At 40.2% G+C, this 21,448-nt stretch overlaps 1 protein-coding gene across 1 annotated transcript in view; it reads left to right on the top strand.

Moving 5' to 3' along the window:
* syne2a (spectrin repeat containing, nuclear envelope 2a) overlaps window positions 1-21,448 on the top strand; it is a 98,063-nt gene that overhangs the window by 70,900 nt on the left and 5,715 nt on the right. The window contains exons 90-104 of the mRNA XM_084738218.1: window positions 104-258; window positions 919-1,066; window positions 1,888-1,982; window positions 3,779-4,010; window positions 4,138-4,335; window positions 5,699-5,821; window positions 6,905-7,060; window positions 9,834-9,992; window positions 11,596-11,762; window positions 15,748-15,910; window positions 16,329-16,519; window positions 17,937-18,087; window positions 18,774-18,956; window positions 20,326-20,463; window positions 20,970-21,161. Of these exons, the coding sequence (XP_084594344.1) occupies window positions 104-258; window positions 919-1,066; window positions 1,888-1,982; window positions 3,779-4,010; window positions 4,138-4,335; window positions 5,699-5,821; window positions 6,905-7,060; window positions 9,834-9,992; window positions 11,596-11,762; window positions 15,748-15,910; window positions 16,329-16,519; window positions 17,937-18,087; window positions 18,774-18,956; window positions 20,326-20,463; window positions 20,970-21,161 (2,451 nt within the window). The remainder of the gene's footprint in view (window positions 1-103; window positions 259-918; window positions 1,067-1,887; window positions 1,983-3,778; window positions 4,011-4,137; window positions 4,336-5,698; window positions 5,822-6,904; window positions 7,061-9,833; window positions 9,993-11,595; window positions 11,763-15,747; window positions 15,911-16,328; window positions 16,520-17,936; window positions 18,088-18,773; window positions 18,957-20,325; window positions 20,464-20,969; window positions 21,162-21,448) is intronic.

Genomic DNA, 21,448 nt, shown 5'->3' with positions numbered 1-21,448 from the left:
GGCTCAGAATGTCCACTCGACATGGTTCTGACAGGGCTGGGGTGTTACACCTTTTGTTCCTGAACTGAAAATGTGCTTTATGTTTTCTTTCTTGGATGTGCAGCAGGTTCTTTTTGAGTTCAGTGGTCTGTTTGCGTCACTGGTTGACGTCAGGGAGATGAGTTCCTGTGTGACCCTCGACAAACAGGAGAGCGACAGACTCCACATGCTCAGCAGGCAGTCGGCTGAAAGCATGACTCACATCTCTGACATGCACAGGTGAGAAAGTTTCTCTGAAAAAGACGCACAGATGAAAATCCATCCAGTGTGTCGTTGTGTTGAGTATAAAAAGAGCTGTACCCGATGTTTCTTTGAGAGTTTCAGTCATGCTTTGCCTTGTGCAGAAATCCATCTTGCTATTTAACAAGATGTACAAAGCTGTAATGACATGAAAACTTGTAACCAACAGTCCAGTTCTTTAAGTTTAGGAGTAAAATGTTTGAGCTCAAACACCATAAGGCAGCGTATAGTTTTGATTTCTGTTTTCAGTCCATTATAATGACAGCTTGTACCTAATTTTCTGATGGGATACAGTGGAGATCAGGGGTGGAAATAATGAATTACAACTACTCATATTATTATCATTAAGACTTTTTTGGGTAAATGTACCTTTATGCTTTTTTTGTCTGTAATTTTAATTCACAAAATCAAGTGCTATTTATCCATCTACATTGTTTTGGTGTGAGTTGCAGAGTTTTGGAGATGTCGGCCAAAGAGATGTTTGTCTTCTCTGCAGTATGATGGGATTAGATGGCACTCATCTCGCGGCGCTCAAAGCACCAAAAAATACATTTGAAAAACATGGAGATGTGTGCATTTCAAAAGAAGCTTCCAGTTGTGGTCTAATTTCTCGCTCATCTTTTTTTTTTTTTTTTCCAGAAAGCTGCAGGCTGAACATCATTGCTCCCAGAGCTTTCAGGAGAAGTGTAAGAACTTGACATCTATCCAGAAGAAGCTTGAGGAGGAGTCAGCGTCCAAACAACCTCAAAGTTACTCTAACCTCCACGGGATGCTGACTGTCCATCAGGTACAACTCACTTTTCAGATTCTCTATATGTTAATTAATTAGAATCTGACCGAGTGGAACCAGTATCTTAAAGGAATAGTTCTGATTTTAGCGTATTACCAACACTAGATGGCGGCCTACATGGCCCCCGGTTTGGAGAAACAGCAGTCCTGCTGTGGACAGGTCCTGTTGTTGGTCCTCTGTTGATTTTTCTTTGGTATTGTGTGACTTTGGTGAATCTAAACTAATCTTTTAAGTCACACAGCAACACAAACAAACTAAATGATTGTTGTGTTCTGTGAAAAAAAAGACTGATTTTGACATTAAAGCCTGTCTGTTGGCACAGAAGAGCGATGAAGGTATCATATCATGGATCAAAAGTACCTCATACATCCACAGTCTCTAAAGGATTTAGGATTTGACTTATAAAAATCTCTTGAATTTGAAAAAGAACTGGCAAATAACTCTAATTACTCAAATTTAAATGATGACTGATCACTCTGTTAAATCTCCTTAATGAACTGTTTGTTCATCAAGGCTTTTCCTTCCCTGCGTCTGCAGATGAGTCTCATAAACACTTCTGCACGCTGTCCATGTGTTTCTTGATTTCTAGCATGCTGACAGAGAAATGTTTGGTAACTAAAGCTTGAAGTAGTTGAATTAATGGTCTCATTAGCACAGACGCTTGTTTAATATGTCTCTGCGATTATCTCAGGAAAATTGAGGGCTTATTTGAATAAATAGTGTTTTCTGAAGCGGTTGTCTCACCTACACTTGTAATGCTGCTGAGTAATGAGTCAGATTTGATCTATTTATCTCGCTGTGTTCGTTCACTCCCACAGACGCTTGAGGCTGATATAAATACTGGACACCAGCTTCTGCAGGCTCTTCTCTGCCACGCAGTCGAGTCCATGGAAAAAGAAACGGGAGAGAAAAGGTTAGTCTTGAAGGATGTTAAAGTGCAGTTTAATACCTCACAAAAATCTTCGAATGCGCTTTTAGTTTGAGAGTCCAAAATACTGCATCTACAGCTTCTCCCTTTAATCCCTAATTTTCCTTCTCATCTATTTCTCCTTTCAGGACTAAATTAATTAATAAATTCCCAAAACATCATTGCATTCCTCAGTTTCAGGAGTGTTCTCAGTTCTGCGAACTCCTCAGTTTAATTCATTAGAACAGTGGGTGTTTTACACCACGTTGGCACCAAAACTGCACCCATAATTCACAGTTATTAAAAAGTTTATGGTTACATGTTGAAATATTGGAAGACTAAGGAGACATTTTCTTGTTTGCCGTGTCAAGGCACAGGTGGTACTGCAGAATTCATTTATTGTTGCACCAAAGGGGATTAAATCAGCTGTAACAATTACTTACAGGCTGTCCTCTGGTGCACTCGCAGCTTTGTGTTGATTTTAGATTGGATTGTTTTGGTTGACATAAACGACATGAAGACAAAAACTTAAACCAAAATATTTCAGGAACGAGAGCTGCTATAAATGCCCATCATAGGATACAGACATATAAACACCTGACAAAGTACAGGGTTGTCACAATACCAGAATTTTAAACTTTGATACGATACAAGTATAACAAAAAGATACATAATGCCTCTTTTGATACTGCAACAAAAATAAGAATAAGTCCTAAGCACATAATAAGATGTTTTTTGTCTTTATTAACTACTTCCACAGTACTGAAAAAGTCACTGACACAATCTAATCTGTAAATCTGCATGGAAAAATATGAACACAGTCTCATTTCATCTGATTTTAAGAAAAACTTAAAGGTAAAAATTGACCTTAAGTATCAAAAGTTTCAGTATCAGAGCAGTACTTGAGTAACTGTTCTTACAGTTACAGTTACATTCTACTGGGTGAGGTATTATATTTACAGAATATTTAAATTTTGCCATGATATGTGATATATAAGCGTCAGAGTATAGGTATCCAGTTCTAGGTGCCGATGTCAGACCTACCATTTGTGGGTTGACAAATGTTTTACTCATCAACAAAGTTTTGGTATTTGGACTGAAACTGGCAGGTTTCTTACTGGCACCAGTATTTAATAAATATTCAGGTCTGTGTGGGTGCCGTGCAGCGGAGAAACTTTGTGAGTGATCTGAGTTATCAGAGCGTGTTGATTTGTAGTCTTGTATTCTTCACCGACCCTGTCACCCGATAAAGTAATTAAATCTGAGGTTTTCCGGTTGCATTCCTTTCTCGGCTTGTAAGAATCACACAGATTCGGTGCACACAGACACACAGTGAGATGCAGCGTGCACAGGTGTTTCCTGCCCTGGAACAGTTACAGTCGATGTATTTTCCTGATGCCTCCTTGAATCATTTTTACAGTTCTTGGAAAGCTCTTAAACTTTCCTTTAGCTCCTTTAAAGAAACGTCTTCTCTTTCCCCTGCTGAGACTGCAACTTAAGGCTGTCTCAAAATCCTGCTGATTTTGTGAGGATTTAGCAATTGCCCGTGAATGAACCATGACAGACCCATTTGTAATTTTTCTTTTTGTTTTATTACCACTACTGTTGTATGTGTTCGTGTTTTGCCCATTTCAAAAAACATAATATCCCTGTAGAGATCGCTGAATTTTTCCACTAATTTTATGTTGAATTCACTTTATGTTTTTGGATGGATGTCAACACATTTGCCAGCAGACGTCAACAGTTTTTGTTTTTCTCCAAATAAGACAAAGTTGAACCTCCTTGTGTTGCTTCTTTCACAGATCTGAACTCATGAAAGAAGCGACCAGTGCGAGGGAGAACTGGTTCAGCTCCGTGGCTCTGGTCGGCCAGCGCAGGTCCTTAATAAAAGAACAGCTGGGCCGGTGGAGACGCTACCGTCGTGGCTTGAAACTTGTACAGAAGCTGTTGAGGGACATTGACCCCCTGCTGCCTCCTGCTGGACCTGCTCTGTGTGCACTGCATCAGCTACGGAGCTACGCGGCTGACTGCCAGGTCGGTATTACAGTATGGATGCCAGTGGAAGTGTGCTTCTAATTTTGTGTGTCAGCTTCTTTTATTAATAAAGAAAAATCTGAAGATGCTAAATAACAGCCACTGTGTCTCCCCACATCTCTCAAAGTGTGTCAAAGACGCCCTGGACCTGCACTCCAGCGTGTACGCACAGACGCTGGAGGCTGGCAGACATTTATGTGAAACTGAGACAGAGCCGGAGTGTCAGAGTCGACTGCAGTCAGAGCTCCAGGTCGTACAGGAAGCCTGGGAACGAACCACCTCTCTGCTGGAGAGGAGAGGAGACCTGGTTAACACCACTGTTCAGGTAACAGTTTCCACTAAACACCAACAGTTTTTTATTTCATATTTTCATAAATCTTACATTAGGTATTTTAATATTTTACAATGAAATATGTATTTATTGTCAAGAAAATGGAAATGACAGGTTTTATACACAATCACATGACTAAATAAGAGCCTGAGCAACCTAAAGCATCAAGCTTTTCAAAATAAAAGGAGCACATAAACAGGGGTTTCACACTGATTATATATTTCTATGAAAAATATAACACCAGGATAAAAATTCCATCTTAAAGGGAACATTTGCCACTTTTCATGTGGATGTCCAGTCAGTGTTGGTGGCAAATTTAGTCATCCATTCATTGTCTGTAACCGCTTATCCTTGACGGGTCGCGAGGGGGCTGAAGTCTATCCCAGCTGACACTGGGCAGGAGATGGGGTGCACTCTGGACAAGTCAGCAGTTCATCTCAATTTTTGTCCTTAACATGCAGAAATATTCAGTGAGACTAAAAGATTTTTACTTACAGTTTTAGCGTATCGAGGAGTTCAGCTTTGGACTGACAAAATCCAAAAGAAGAGCATGTGTTACAGTATTAACCAGAGAGGAGGTGTCAGCGAAGCATGACCCATATCCAGGACCTGATCTGATCTCAGGACACACAAACACACACAAATACACACACACACACACACACACACACTGTCCTGGCACAGACCTCTAGCCAGGAGGGATCAAAGAGAAATGTTGGACGGATACCGATGACACTGCTGATATTTAGTTAAACGATGGCCTTGTTTGACTCGAGGCTCGTACTGCTCACTGTTGTCTGAATTGCATAACTGCTGGCCAGCTCCATGAACTGTGTTAATTACAGCACTCAAATATTTTGGTGCCGAGGTCCAGTAAGGTCAGGGAAAGTTGTGTTAACCCCTTTAAGCAAAACAGGATGCACCCACGGAGAGGGAAATCCCTCTGAGCAACACGACAAAGATCACACAGAGCAGCATTAATGCACAAAGTAGAACTGACAGCAGCAGACCAACATATTTATATACATATACAGGAAAAATAGTGTGTTTTTTTTTTGTTAAGGTCAGTGTAACTTGTACAAATAGTTATTAACAACAATTTGAGAAGATTTTACATTAAAGCAGACGACAACTCTAAATGATTCTGTCAAACACATTTTAGAAAGCACAGTCATTTCTTTTTAATAATGCATGTAGAAAAGCAGGTTACGTTAGCAGTGATTTTTGTTGTCTCCGTTTCCTTTCCCTTTATGGTCACACATTACAGGTTATTGCTCATAATATGTCAAATATTAGTTAAACTGACGCCTAAGATCTTCCTCCTGTGATCTGCTGTTTTTTTTTTTTTTTTTTTTAGAAGTGGTCTCAGTGTCAGGACGGGATCACCAGCCTCATGTCTGAACTGGATGAGATGAAAACAAAGCTACAAAAGCCGCAGCCTGAAAAACCGCTCGACTCTGAGGACGAGAAAAACATTCAGGTAATTACAAAACAGTCTGAGTATAACCCTGACCGTAATATACACAATTTTTATACATAATTTACATAAAAACATGAAACTTGGTGCACTTTGTAGTGGCCATGATGGTCATTTTACTTTCTGCTGTAACCAAATTATGTATTTTAACTCGTATCTCATGAATGAAACATGACAACAGAGAAAAGGTGATGTCATGATTTGATAGTCAGTGATTACAATAGTATCGTATACAACCACATAAACTGTCCAGGTGGATTACTGAGTAGCTACTTATAGATTCAGTGATATATCATGTCTGTTGGATGCAAGTTGTGTAGTTTTGAAATGAATATTGATGATAATAATAATTACTGAATGGCAAAAACACAAAAATTCACATCCATTATTTCAAGGACTCGTCCCCGTTGTTAAAACGCATCACTTCAGTCAAGCAGCCAAGGAGACAGTCTCGCAAAACTCTTCATATGAACAGAACAGGACCCCATTCAGAATAGGTTTCCTGAAAAAGCCTCAAAATTACCATCTAAAGCTGAAATTGCTTTTCAGTATTCAACTTTGATTTAGTGATAAAAACGAGCACTGAAGATAGCAGACGGTGTTAATTGCATAATCTGATATGATAACAGATTTTACATGGATTTGGATAGAAAAATTAAAAATAATGTTTTTTCCATAGCTATTGCTTTGAAAATGAGCTTTTATTGTAGAATGTGTATGAAATTAAAGTATAAAGTTTCCACAGAAGTGAGAATAAATCAGCAGCATGAATCTGTTGGAAGGTCAGCTGCTCTCAAAACTGGCCAAAGATCCCCCACCCCTCAACTCCATCAGTGGCTACCCCCCATCCCACCAGACCGCCTCTGAGTTTCCCCCCTTTCCCTTATTTAATACCCCCATGCTTTCACTCCCCTCCCCCTTTTCTGCCCCTTCTACCCTCCCCCTGTCCCCGTCCACAGCCCTTTAATCTGGACAGTCGGAGCGAGAAAGAGGGAGAGAAGCGTGAGCACGCAGCTCCTACATGGCCGTGTGACCGGGTGTTAAAGTGACCGTGTATGTGTGTGCGTGCATGTGTGTGTTATGCAGGAGACGGAGCTCTCTCTGCAGCATTTGGCCAGTGGACTGAGGGAACTGGCCACCATGAAGACGGACCTGTCCCAGTACGTCGCGGCCGGTGACTCGGCTCTGCTGGAGCAGCAGCTGGAGCAACTCCACGGTCAATGGGAAGAGCTGTGCATGAAGGTGAGAAAAGTGACAAATAAGAAATGAAGAGAGATGTAGAGAGGCTGTAAAATGAACCGGAGGAGGTGAGAGATTGTGGATGGTGCAGGTGGAGAGGAAGGATTAAGGAGGAGAGAGGAAGAGAAGGAGGGAAAAGTTGCAGCCAGCGGTGTCTTGGTGTTGACCAGCAGCACAATGCCTCTGCACCACTGGGGCTGAACACACACACACACACACACACACACACTCATTTGTTTGAGAAAAGAGCCACCATCTGCAGGTTTATGGAGGGAAAACTACAAAATTGTGTCTACTTGTTAATACTTCAGCAATTTTTCTCTCTTACAACCTAAAAGTATATGTTTTCTTAAGACATCTGTTGCAAAAGTCCCAAAACTCAAGTTTGTTGTGTTGTTTGGATGAATGCCAGTCATGCATGTATCAGCACATAAAGAGAAGTGAAGTCTTCTGCAGCTCATTAAAATATCTTGAAATACTCACTTAATGGATTTTCAGGTCATCATTGGCTCCTGACTCACTGTGCAATCTGAACAAATCACATGAAACTCTCGAACAGAACGGGCTGTTAAATCTGTAACTGCATTATTGGTGAAAGTAGCACGCTGTATACACACACAGGCTCAAATTCCTACAGTTAAGTCTTTTGGCTTAAACACAAACGCACTCTTGTTCTTGAGAAACCAACGGTTATGACATGCTCGGGACATTTTTGTCAGATATAAGGGGTTATGGAGATCATTTGCACTCGCGCTAATTGGCTCTGGGGCTGCCTCCACCTGCTCCTGTCTTGGCAGGAGCGACTGGGATTCACAGATGCAGCAACAGCAGCCAGTTTGTCCAATCGCAAGGCTTTCTGTTGATGTTTGGTGTTCTGTATGTTGTTGTCTCTTTTGTTATCGGTATAAACATGCTAACCGCTCATCTTACCAACTTAATATTTCTGTTTGTCCCAAAACGAACCTTAAAATCATTTGATTTCTGCAAGGAAGGACCTACTCATCACTGAGCATTGAGACTTTTAAATTAATCTTTGCTGTTTTATATTGGTATGATATAAGAAAGTGTAGACTTCAGCCATCATAAAACTTTTTTTCTGATTGTTTTTTGCTAAATAGTGAACTGTTGGACACAAATATGAAGTCAGGTTATATTTAAGAAAGCACAGGCTTATTTCAGCTGTTTAATCACACAAGATTTTTCATCCCTATTTAATTCCTGACATGGCTGGGGGGCATGGATCTGAGCCACGACTGTTTCCTCTGCATAGTTAACAGGTTGTAGGTGGGGGAAGCCACTGGAATGGGCCCGATGAGCAGATGGCCTGGCTGGACTAAAGGGATTCAAGGGACAGCCTCTATTGTTCCAGGGGAAGCACAAAGTCCTCGCAGGGTGACAGCAGCTCACAATGCACCCCTAAATTCTCCAGAGTCTAAAAGCCCCAGCCTTGTTAGTACATTAAAACCAAAGCAGGGCTCATTTAAATCAAATAAATGCCACTGAACAGTAATATATAGCTTGGCTCAAACATGCCCTGTGGGCTCGTTAAGCCCTTTAACCTCAAAAAGATCATCGGCCCCCTCCGCAGTGATGTAATGGGGTGTTTTCATGGCATTAAGCTGTCATTAGGAAAATGGACCTTGTTAATTTTATCAAACGGCCAGAGACGCTTGGGGATTTCTCTCAATTCAGTTGATTCCTGGCTCTGATAGAGATTAAATGCTTAATATTCAATTCATTTTGCTGTTTTGTGCACTTCTTTACCATGTAATCTGTAGTATTGGGTAGTTCTTTTACACAGATTTCAAAAACTACAACTTTTATTCAGCAATTTACTGCGTTACGTGTCCTAATGCACCAAGCTCACATCTACAAAATGCACTGTTGTGTTGTAGAATTAGGTCAGAGTTCCCTGGATACATACCAGGAAGAATCACAACAAGTAACAGTTTCAGTCTGACGTTTATCAAAATCCAATCCATCAGTCCAGCACATGTTAAACCTTAAAACCTTTTGTCGTGTGCAGTTGATCCCAGCAATTCTATTTTAGATTTGGCAAAGCAGCTAATTTTGTAACTGAGACACATTTGTTTTGCTGGTGTAAACGTTGTCACTTTCATTGTTTAAGAGCTATAAATCATGTTTAGTACTTGGAGTGGACACAGCCACATAATTCCTGGTTTGTCCCTGGAAAACAGTCATCTGATCCACCCTTAACTAGCACGATAGTGACATCAGTGGTTGCAAGTGCAAATTTACAAAAACTGGCACATCTTGTGTTAAAGCAGAAAAAGAGCAGCCCTACAGATAAAGTAGTTAGCAGACACTACTGCTAGCTACTGTTTGTTAGTAAGTTTGATACTACTACAGGTGGAAAACTGAAAGTTAGGACACCTTTACAGTTACCCTGAAGTTAGAAGAGTTTATTTAATTTTTTAGGAGGTTAGAATTCTTATGTGATGCACATTTCTTATCCTAAGTTAGGATAGGAAGACTTAGGAACTGTTCATACGTCCTGACTTTTTGGGTAACCAAACAGTTAAGATAGGATCTGAGCTCAGGCAGCACTGCAAGTCTCCTACCAGCATTATAAAGGGTTTTTTTTTATTTCTTTCTTTTATTGAAATAGGCAGTTTTTTTAATTATAGAAATACACCTGTCTGCTCAGTGTGAAATCATATCATAGTCATTATTTGAGCACTTGGACATTTGTCTCCTTGTCATTAAGTGTGCAGAGATGCTAAATGCCACGTTTATCACCTTTGTCTCTTCCCAGGTGTCCTTGCGCAGGCAGGAAATTGCGGACCGCCTCAATGCCTGGACCATCTTCAACGACAAGAACAAAGAGTTCTGTGATTGGCTGACTCAGATGGAGAACAAGGTGTGCCACAGCGGCGATCTGAGCATCGAGGAAATGGTGGAAAAACTGAAGAAGGTACGAGATTTAAGGAATGTTAATGCCTTCGTATTCAAACACTGGTGTTTTCATAAAGTTTCATGTGACAAGACTCCAACAGAGACAGACATTAGGGGTCCATCTGTAAAGATTTTGTGTTCAAGACCCTTATGAGATCATTGTTTTTGTGTATATTTGCACTGTCCACACAGTACCACTGTATATCAAGGCAGGCATGGACAGGTCAGAATGGCATTGCATTTTTTTAAATTAATCTGGATGAAAATGGAAGATTCTAGGAGTTCCTTAGTTTCTCTGGATTAGAGCTTCCATTGCAGGTATTATTGCTCCTGAATGCACATTATAATAAAGTTTATACAGGATACCACTTGTCCTTTATTCCCCTTAAATTACACATTGTTCAGTGCTGACAATCAACACATGATTCAGGGTATTAACAACACTTCTGTAGGTTAAAGTCCACACATGAGCAATATGAGCAACATCTATTATTCTGTTTATAACAGATGGTGGCCTGGAATGGAACGGGTGCATGTCCTTTGTTCAAACACAACAGTTGTCCTTTCAGTGACTGAAAGCCTTTTGTACCTTCCTGTCTCATCATGAAGCATGCTCATTTAGTCAAAGAGATAATAATTGGTTTGAACGTTGCATGATCCTTGTTTTGAGCTGTTAGATGAGAAAATTAGAAAAAAGAAAATTAAAACTATCAAGAGATATTTGATAGGATCAGGTGATTTTGACATGGCGATAGCCGACATACTGCAGGGCATGGAGGCAGGTGTTTGGCGTGGTGAATTAATGAGAACTGAAAAGGGGATGTGAGTTCTCAACAATTTGAAGCATCCCACTTTAGTTTAAACTGAACTAAAATCCACTTTTTTGTATTTTGCTTTTGCTTAAATCTGTGATAGACACCGTTATATCAAAATGGGATGCTCACTTCTTGTCATTTTGACACCTTTTGCTCTAAAGTGATCACATATTAAACAAAATTGTGAACATGAGCATAAAACATGCATATTACTAATGTTATGCTTCATGATAATTGGGTATTAAAGGGATAGTTCACATTATTTTAAGTGGGTTTGTATGAGGTACAATAAGTTGCCATCTGACATCCATTTCAGACTGGAAACTGCCAGTATATAAGCAAAATATTACAATCTCCACAGCAGCCAAATTCCCTAAAGAAAAGCTGTAATTTTACCTTGCAGAACACAGAGGTTGTTGGTCTACTGGTGCCACAGTCGGTTCATTTGTTTGTGTCATTGTGTGACTTTGGTGTTTTAAAAGGTCAGTTCGGATTCACCAAAGTCACACAATAACACAAACAAGCTAACTGATCAAGGCAGCAGTAGATCAGCAACTCATCTGTTCTGTGAAGTAAAATTACTGATTTTGTCTATAGAGTTTGGTTGCTTTAAACAGAGTGATATTTGGCTTATATAATCACGGTTTCTTGTCCGAAAAGGCTGTTTCACAGCAAAGTACAGCAGTGAAAATATTCTAAATATAGCACAGGTGATACTGATTATTTTTTCTAAGTGGCTACAGTATGTTTTCAATCATATGTCTTATTCTTCTGTATCTTATTTTATGGGATCCCATGTTTCCTCAGGACTGCATGGAGGAGATCAACCTGTTCAGCGAGAATAAGAGCCACCTGAAGCAGCTGGGTGAGCAGCTGCTGTTGGCCAGCGACGAGGCCAAGCAGACCCAGGTCCACGGCTCCCTGCAGGAGGTCAACCAGCGCTGGCACAACCTCTTCCACCAGATAGAAGCCAGGTGAGAGCAGCTACTGCTTTTTAGGTTACCCGCTTTTATGTTTGTGTGTGTATTTGTTTCCATTAAGGGTTTTCCAGGAGAATCGTGTGTGGGTGTAGTTGAGCTCTTTACAAAGGCAAATAGTAAAAGGGTTGTTGGATTAAAAATTGACACTAAATGTTACCCATTATTTGCCGTCCACACAGGCAACTTTCACAGCAAAGCCACTCTGCATTAAAAAGCATCATTAAGGACTGAACGGCTTTAACTGGGAACTTGTAATTAAACAATAGCTCTAATGTGAATCCATCCACCTGCTGTTGTTAGTCGTGCTCTGCAGCTGTCAGGAATACATGGCTTCTAATGTACAGACTGTAGGTTAAGCCCCTGTCATGTTAAACTGTTACTGCCCCCGACCCCTCCGCCCCTCCTCAGACAGATGGAGGGTCCTGTGGAGGAGATACAGGCTTCAAAACCTGCACACCCAACCCAAACCTCCCCCCCCAATCACTAACACCACCACCACAAAAAAAAAAAAAAAAGCCATGCTTAAGTCTCAGACAGTACCATATGTCCCCATGTCCACACTGACCCCCCCACCCCCGTCCTGGTGTGTCAGCAGAGTGGGATGATGTGGGGAGGATGGGTTAGTGTGGGAGGGGCTGAGTCTGTCGGCATGCATTAATCGCTGATTCTCAAAGTGAGGTCCCTCATGCAGGCAAGACGTGGAATATTGTGTAAGAGCCATAGCAACCTAACATTCACTAAAGCTAAGCTCAGAAAATCAAACGTTAGTGCTACAGTGACGAGCTAATGTTGCTAATGCTTATCTAGCTATGTAAATGATGAAAAATGGTAAAAACACTATACAAAGGAGGAGTAAAAAGCTATGAAAGGTGAAGTAACTTAACAAATTCAAGAATTAAAAAGCACTGGGATCAGTAAGGTTGGAAGCTAACGATGCTATAGAGTCAACAGGAAGTAAACAGGCGTGCAGTTTGTAAAACAGATTTATGTCACACTAAATTGTGCAAGAAGAGAGTTGGAGTCAACACACAATCAGTTGCAACAGTTGTTAATGATAGCAATGCCATATAACTAACATAACAATGAGGTAAATATGTGGCCTTTAAAACCAAAACAGTGAGCTAAAGTTAGCTTAGAAAGTATGCCTGAAGTTTGCTGTTTGTGTGTGTTGTTGCAGAGATGGAAACTGCTTCATTAGAGTTGGGCATCCACACGAACAATAAAGGAGTCTTTATGCATTTAATTAACTGACTAACAACAACTAATTTGATGCAATGCAATAATCAAGGAGGCTCAAATACAACATGTATTCTATAATGGATGTAGCTTTCCCTAATACTGAAAGTCAAAGCATTATCTATGTAGTGAACTAAGAAAAAAGACTGAAAGAGCACATGTACAGTAAAGAGCTGCATAATTGCAGTGACAAGACTAAATGTCAGTTGAGAGTTTAGTCTCTGAGTAACTCCGAGCCCTCCTGTGGTCAGCTGTACTTTTGTTAACTCGGTCCTCCGACCATATATCCTCACTCATCCTCCGGCTCCTTTCTGCTCCGTTTTCTCCATCCATTCTGCTCTTGTCCCGCTCCTCATCGGGGACCCCTGCCCGGGTTTTGTGTCTTTGTTGGGCCTCCGCATTAAGCTGCTGGTCTTTGTTGGGCTGTCAGAGGTAGAGAGGCAGTGAAAGAGAACGAGTTGACTGGGGATGGTTGTATCTGCGGAGGAGGGAGAGCGTTTTTCTGGACAGAATTTACACTGACTCTATTATGTCTTAATTACATGGCCATAAACATGAAGCCACATAAACTACACACACACAAACCACCACTGACTTCATACTGTACATTATTCCTGAGCTTTAACAAGGGATTGCTATCAATTGTCTTTTTACTCGCTACTACCATTTTTCTTGCTACTGGTGTTAATCCAACAGCAGAGTTTTGGTATAAATGGCAACAATTTACAGTTGTTAAGTGTTTATTCTTAGTGTTTTTTCCTTAATTAATTTGTTTAATCTTGTTACAACCTGGGACAATAAAAATAGCACTTGCGACACAAAGATACGGTATGTGGGACAATTCTGGGACTGTAGATAATTTTTCTTTTTTAAATTTAACAAATAAAATTGTGACATTTATGTGATGTGAGGTGTTAAAGTAATGTGAGGGCACACTGGCACGAGCTCTACGCTACGTCACACGTGCACCGAACACACCGTCATGGTGTTTGAAATAAAATGAAGTGTTTCCTATGAGATACGTTCAAAGTGAGTGTGTGTATAAATTTCCATCACTGAACACCAATCAGAAACAAGTTTGCTCTGCAGTGTTCAACGATGCTTTATTGATCAAACGTTGAGAAAGATTCAACTTAACCAAAGACTAAAAAATTAATGAGGGCAAGAAATAGTGTGGGTTAAGTTTATTTTTAGTTTAGTTTAAAGAACTTCAATATTGGACAATAGTTGTAAAGTCTGTCACTTATTTCGAGCCCTGATCATCATGTTAATTGTCAGCGTAAACATGTTAGCATACTGATGTTAGCATTTAGCTGAAAACCCCACTGTGCTGAGATAAACAGAAAAACCCAACACTAACAATCAACATAACCTCTTCAAAGACTGCACATGAACTTTAACTTAATTCTAATTCTGCTCTGAGATCTAAACTAACCTCTTGAAGAAGTGAGAACCATCCAAATAACAAATAATTCAAACTCTGAAGGTCTGCAACTCAAAACGCGTCTCATAAGAAAAGATCCAAAAGGGCTCTCACACATGCACACACTCCAATTCTTCTATAGTCGTCGTCCCAGTGTCGGGCATCTGTTGGGACCCTTTCATGCATTCTTCGGCCTGCCACTTACACTCACAGCTGTTTTTAGTGCTTATTATTTTGGCGGAGAGCGTCTCCCTCTCAGCCCCGACGGGCCCTGCTGGACCTCGACAGGAGAGGAAGGATCAAATGGGGAAATTAACTCAAACTCCCAAATGGGGCACACTTCAGGCTTTTAAGCCTCAGAAGAGAGCTCGTATTGTCCCGAGCGTTGCTATGACACCAGTCAGTGTGGCGCGCTGTGTGTGTGTGTGTGTGTGTGTGTGTGTGTGTGTGTGTGTGTGCGTGTGCATGCTCTCAAGGGGGTCAGTTGCCATGGCGACTGGAAGTTATAGTGTAAGATACCTGAGAATGTTGCAGGTTAGTGAATAACTTTCTTTCTTTCTTTCTGTCTTTGCATCTTTTATTGACTTGCCTTCTGTTTTTGTCGTTCTGTTTTTGTCTTTTCTTTGTTTTTTTCCTTTTTTCTCTCTCTCTTTGTCTTTGTTTCTCTTCTCTTTTATTTTTCTTATGATTGTTTCTTTTCTGTTTGACTTACTGTTCTTTCTTTCATTCATTCATGTCTATTAATTCTCTTTTTCCTCTGTCTCTCATTCATTGTCTTTCTCTGTTGTTTTTGTTCTTGTTTTTCTTTGCTTGAGACTTTGTATTAAAATGACGGCTTTGTCACCAGATTCACCTCCTTTTTGTTTGCTTCTCTGTTATTTGTGTCTTTCTCTCTGTCTTTTAATTTTGTTTTAAAAGATAAACATCACAAAGCACCAGTGGTCCTTGGAGTTGTGGTCACAAGATAAATATGAGCTGTAAAAAATGTAAAAAATCAAGAAAAAGCAGCATTTACCCTGCAAAATTATTTTTATTTATTCAAACATTGAATAGTTGCTTGTTTATGTTTTTGTGGCTTGTTGGCAAGTTTACGTCTTTTCATCTTTACAAATGAACTCAGACACGTGTAACTGCAAACTGACATTATTTCATTTGAAAGCATCACAGGCCAAATGTTGTTTAGTGTTAGTTAGATATTGGTTAAGCAACACAATAAATAAATAAAAAATACAGATTTCACAAGTGCTTACTTGGATATGGATTTACTAAATATGAAATCTGGATCATAAAGTTTATAAAACTGCGTGTGTGTGTTTTTAGGGTGAAGAAGCTGAAGGAGACTCTGGTGACGGTGCAGCAGCTGGACAAGAACATGAGTAACCTTCGCTCGTGGCTCTGTCGCATGGAGGCCGAGCTGTCGAGGCCCATCACCTACAGCGTCTGTCACCACCAGGAGATCCAGAGGAGGCTGGCCGAGCAGCAGGTACACACAAACACACACAACCGCGTGTGTCACTTCACACTGCTTTTTGTTGCCATGACAGTTTTGTTGTTGTGTGGAGTTTTTGATGTTAGCTCTTTTCTTTTCTGTCTTAATTTTTCTTTGTGTTTCACTCCTCTTGCTATTTTGTGATATTTTTCCTGTTGTGCTGTGTATTTGTCTTTACGATAATGTTTGTTTTAATTTCCTCTCACACTTTTTTATTATTCTAGTTCACTGTCACTCCCAGTCTTTGTCTCTCTTTGTGATTAATAATTCATATCTGTCCTTTGTTTAATTTTGGGAGTGGTGGTCTCATGCAGTGCGCCCCTGTCCTCTGCCTGTGCGTCTGTGGACTGATGTTTAACACATGGTTTCACTGGTATGGACTGATGTGATGCCTGTCTGCGTGTCTGTCCAGGAGCTGCAGAGGGACATCGAGCAGCACACGGAGGGCGTGGCGTCGGTCCTCAGTCTGTGCGACGTTTTGCTGCGGGACGAAGATGCCGGCGGCGGCACCGAGGCGGAGAGCGACTCCCTGCAGGAGACCAGCCGCAGCCTGGACCAGCGCTGGAGGACCATCTGTGCCATGGCTCTGGACAGGAGGCTCAGGTAAAGACTCGGAGACATGTCCAATCTGTGGATACTCTGATCCTTAGATACATGCAAGTTTGGAAAATGTTACATAACTGGAAAACTTCACTGCTTTTGGTTCTTTGTCCATTACTGGTCTTACTGCAGTTTATTACCTGGCTGTGTTAAATACTCGATTCTGATTGGTCAACTAAAGCATTCTAAGTTTGCTTATTTCTTAATAGCAGAGGGTTGCAATGAGAACATACCATTACCATGAAGAACAGACTGGTCACAGAGAAATAAAATCATTTAAAATTTATATTTAGTGTCAAATCAATGTTTTTTCATAATTAAGAAGCCGTATAATAAGTGGGATAATTGTTTCGTGGTCCTGCACATCTCTGTCGGGGTTAATTTCGCAATAATCACTGTACATTATCCCATCCTGACTTTACACAGTGAAACTTACATGCAACTTTTGTTGGTTGAAACTAAGTTGCCTGATGTAAAGCTTCCTGCAACACACTTGAAACTCATCAGCAGCAGCAACGTTTGTAAGACTAGCATCATGTAACAGCCAATCAGAATGCTGATAACATGTCAGCTGGTCATCAAACATTTCATTAATTTCATCTGATGACATTACGGAGGCAAAGTTTGTTTATATTTCAGTTAGCAAGTGGCTAACGCTAGTGCTAGCACTGTCTCAGTTATAGTGATTTAATATAAGGTTTTGATGAGAATAAGAGCTGTTATCCTAAATAAAATCATACATCAAGCTACAATTTCTTGGCAAAGAAGAATTTATTTATTTATTTATTTATTTACGTTCATTGGACTGAGCCCCTTGAACAGTGTGTGAAATGATCCATTAGTCTCTTTTTGAGTGGCCACTAGGTTGTTTTCTCCTCCAGCATATCAGTAAGCATTAATGTACCAGTAGCTCTCACAATCAAATTGATATTATTCAGAGAAAATAAGAAATGAAATAAGATACAAAGGTGCAAATGTAGTTACAATGATACCTCTCACTTGATATATTCTAGCGAGAAAACAAATATTACTTTAAAAAAAAAAATTTTAATTGTTTTAGGATGTGAATTATAACTCATGCAGTTTGCAGTCTGCAGCTAGCTGCATGAAAGTTTCACCAGCCTTACATGTACTTATTACACAAAACAAGTTCTGAGGTTTGTTAACAGGCTCGATACTGGAGCCGCTCTTTATTTACATCCAATATATCACTCTGCAGTCAAGAAATCCAGTCCATTTAGTACATTTCTGATCAAATTAATCATTTAAATTATAATAAACCATTTTAAAAACATGATTGATGATAAATAATGACACTGTTTTGTAAGATCCAGGCAATGCTCGTCAGAAAAGCTTTAATCAGTGTCACAGGATGACCTCCACAGTGGACTTGTAACTCCAGTTTGACGCCTCCTTGTAGGATCGAGGAGACGTGGAGACTCTGGTGCAAGTTCCTCGACGACTACTCCCGCTTTGAGGATTGGCTCAAGATGGCCGAGCGCACGGCTGCCAACCCCAACTCTGCAGACGTCCTTTATACCGTCGCCAAGGAGGAGCTCAAGAAGTTTGAGGTCGGTCTGTGAGGTTGGCAGATGGAACAGATCACATAGCTGCGTTCTGTTCGCTTGTTTGTTTCTCGGTGTGAAATATTCTTATAGTTCTGTAGTAAACTTCACGTGACTGAATTAGTTTTTAATAGTTAATTCCAAAACTCGACTTTACTCTGATCGGTCATTGTCACTGAAATCTTTTATTTCACAGTGTTCTTTCTGGTGGTTGTTAAATTAGAAAAGAAAAATTAGCTTTTGGTCCTACTCCTCCATTTGCATTTTTCTTTAAAGGACGAGTAATTAATCTGGTTATTATTTTCTCAATCAATTAATCATTTGGTCTGTAAAAAATATCAGAAAATAGTAAAATATCAGAAAATCTGTGCAAAACTGCTTGTTTTGTCAGTCAAACCCCAAAGATTTTCACTTTATTCTTGTAAAAGATAAGGAAAACCAGCATACATTTTTTTCTTTAGAAAAGTGACTTAAATGTTTGGTTTTCAAGATCTTAATTAATTAGTTTCAGTTCATTGTGTCACCTCTGTTTTACATAAGAGAACGATATTGAGTCAAACAACCAGAAAAGAAACGTGTATTGGCATAAACAAGTGCAAAGTGATTATAAAGACTTGCTGGAATATTTTGAGCCGTTATCTCTTTTTATTGCTCTAAATCAAAAGTTCATCCCGTCTTCCTGTTCCTTTCAGGGTTTCCAGAGGCAGGTCCATGAGCGGCTCACCCAGCTGGAACTGGTCAATAACCAGTACCGCCGCCTGGCCAGGGAGAACCGCACCGACCGAGCCAGCCAGCTCAAAGCCATGGTCCACGAGGGCAACCGGCGCTGGGACAGCCTGCACCGCAGAGTGGCCGCCATCCTCCGCCGACTCAAGGTACAGCTCAGGACGGATGTTTAAAATGTATGAGATGAATAATCTGATCAGCTGAGAGGAGATGAATCATCATCATCATCATCATCATCACACCCCCGTTTGTTTTTCTCTTCAACCCTTTTATTTAGAAGAGACATGCAGCCGCACAAACAGTCTGTGAGCTAAAATAACATCACGATGACGCAACACAGACAAATTCAACATACAAACTATATTCACATACTGAATTAAAGCATATAGTGATGTTTGTGTGTGTTTGACATGAAACTCAGGGCTCGTGTTGTTTTTTTGAGCCATATTTTATTAATGAATGGATTGTTTTTGTTTTTGTTCTGTTCCAGTGCAGCTCAAAACAGTTTGAAATATTAATTGTGTAATCAGTGCTGTTGTAAAACGGCCAGCTGGTGATTTAAGGTGTACTAAACAGAGCTGCACTGTTCCGATCACCAGATGTCAGAATTATGTTTACATGAACTCCTCCTGTAACCTGGTCTGGGACTTTTATTGTCAGCTTTCCAACACTTTCTACTACTCTTATTTTACCACATTTACATATATGTGTATTTTCTTTTAATTTGATTAATTTGCTGATCTGCAAAACATTTCAGTGCTAGAGGTAACATGTTAAATTGTTATTTCCAACATGATGCTGAAGAAGACGTTAAACAAAGGACAATAAACATGCAACAATATAATGGTAAAAAGCAAAATTACAAAAGCTCCACAATAAGCAAGTAAATGGACGATGAGTGAACATTTTGTCCACAGAGATGATAAATTTATACAGAGCCTTTTCTGACCACTTAAAGTGCTTCACTCTACATTTCAGCATTCATCCATTCACACATATTCACACACTAATGGCATTTAATTTAATGTTATAATCACATTAATCAACACTCCTGTTAATCTGCCAGCTGGCTAACTTTAACTGCAGTCCTTTGGCAAGATGTTTTGAATCCTATGAACTTATAAAATTCACCTCACAAAGACAACAGAACACCGTAAAGACAGAAACAGGAACAAAAGAATAATTCTCAAGACCTGCTGGTGAGGAACTCGTCTATGCAAACTGTTCACACAAACATTGGCCTTTTCTGTTAAATTTCCACCTTTAATTTTTTTTAAAAGCCTGTATTTTGGGGTGCACTTGTGGCCTTGGGTTCACTGCGCTGACCATGAACCACAGCGTCCACAATTTACATTTTTGTTGCATGTCATTACCCATCTCTTCTTCCCCTCATTTTCCTTTTCATTACTTTACTGGTTGCTATGTAATTAAGTTATAACATGCCCCAAAAAGTCATACAATTCTAAAAAAAATAATAATAATATAGAGTCTTATCTTTTTTCTTTGTCTTTCTCTCAGTATTTCACCAGTCAGAGGGAGGAGTTTGAAGGCACCAGGGAGAGCATGGTGGTGTGGCTGACCGAGCTGGACCTGCAGCTCACCAACGTCGAACACTTTTCAGAGAGCGACGTCCATCACAAGATACAGCAGCTCAATGTGAGGACAAACTGTAACATGCTCTCTCTCTCACACACACACACACACACAGCACCGGGAACAAACTGTAAATCATGCTCAGCGTGTGAGAAAAAGCTCTCCTCAATTCACTTTTCATTTTCTTTGTTCTGAACAAAATACCAAAAAAAAAAAGGGGAAAATTATCTCTGACTGCCAGAATGTGCCACTTCATTTTGTGTTTAGCCTCACATCGCCAGACTAATTCACAAATGTGAAATCTGCCAAAGCAAATGAAACACGAGCTTGTTCCCATTTCACTCTGTGCTTAAATTTTACAGCCTTTAAAAACAACTACTTATCAAGACAGTTAAACTTGAGCAGAGCCTTGACCATGGGTCATTTTTTTGGGAAGGTTTCCCTTTTGGATCATTCATCAGAGTCTTGTCACAGATACTATTAGCAGTCGTGTTTGGTTCGCTCTGGTGTTCAACATTCACGCATTTTCCTTCCACTGTTTATTCAACTATGAAACCGTCTTCCCACAGAGTTTCCAGAAGGAGATCACCCTGAACACAGAGCGCATTGACGGGCTGATAGTGTTTGGAGAGGGTCTGATCCAGAAGAGCTCACCCCAGGACGCAGCGCTGATAGAGAACGAGCTGGAGGAGCTGCACTCCTACTGCCAGGAGGTTTTCGGCAGACTGGTCCGCTTCCACCAGCGCCTCAGCCAGCCCCCGGTGAGCTCGAGTGCACACATACACTAAACCCCTTCTCCCATTCATAATTTGATTTATGCATTTTATGCAAGCTTATCTCCCCCTTTCCATTCTCTTTTACTCTTTTTTTTTATATAGTTCATTTGGGACTCAGGTTTCCATACACTATTCAAAACTAGCTTTGCAGATTCAGTGAAATGCAGATGTGACGTGAAGAGATTCTGCCTCTCACCAACATATTTCACTTGATGTTTTAGCATAAAATTAAATCTAATTCTAATGTTTATTTCTTACTAACTTTTTTAAGT

Source organism: Lutjanus erythropterus, chromosome 15, assembly GCF_056507025.1.
Source record: "Lutjanus erythropterus isolate fLutEry1 chromosome 15, fLutEry1.hap2, whole genome shotgun sequence".
NCBI lineage: Eukaryota > Metazoa > Chordata > Actinopteri > Lutjaniformes > Lutjanidae > Lutjanus > Lutjanus erythropterus.
The sequence above is the reverse complement of the archived record's forward strand: the minus strand, read 5'-3'. Positions and strand labels throughout refer to the sequence as shown.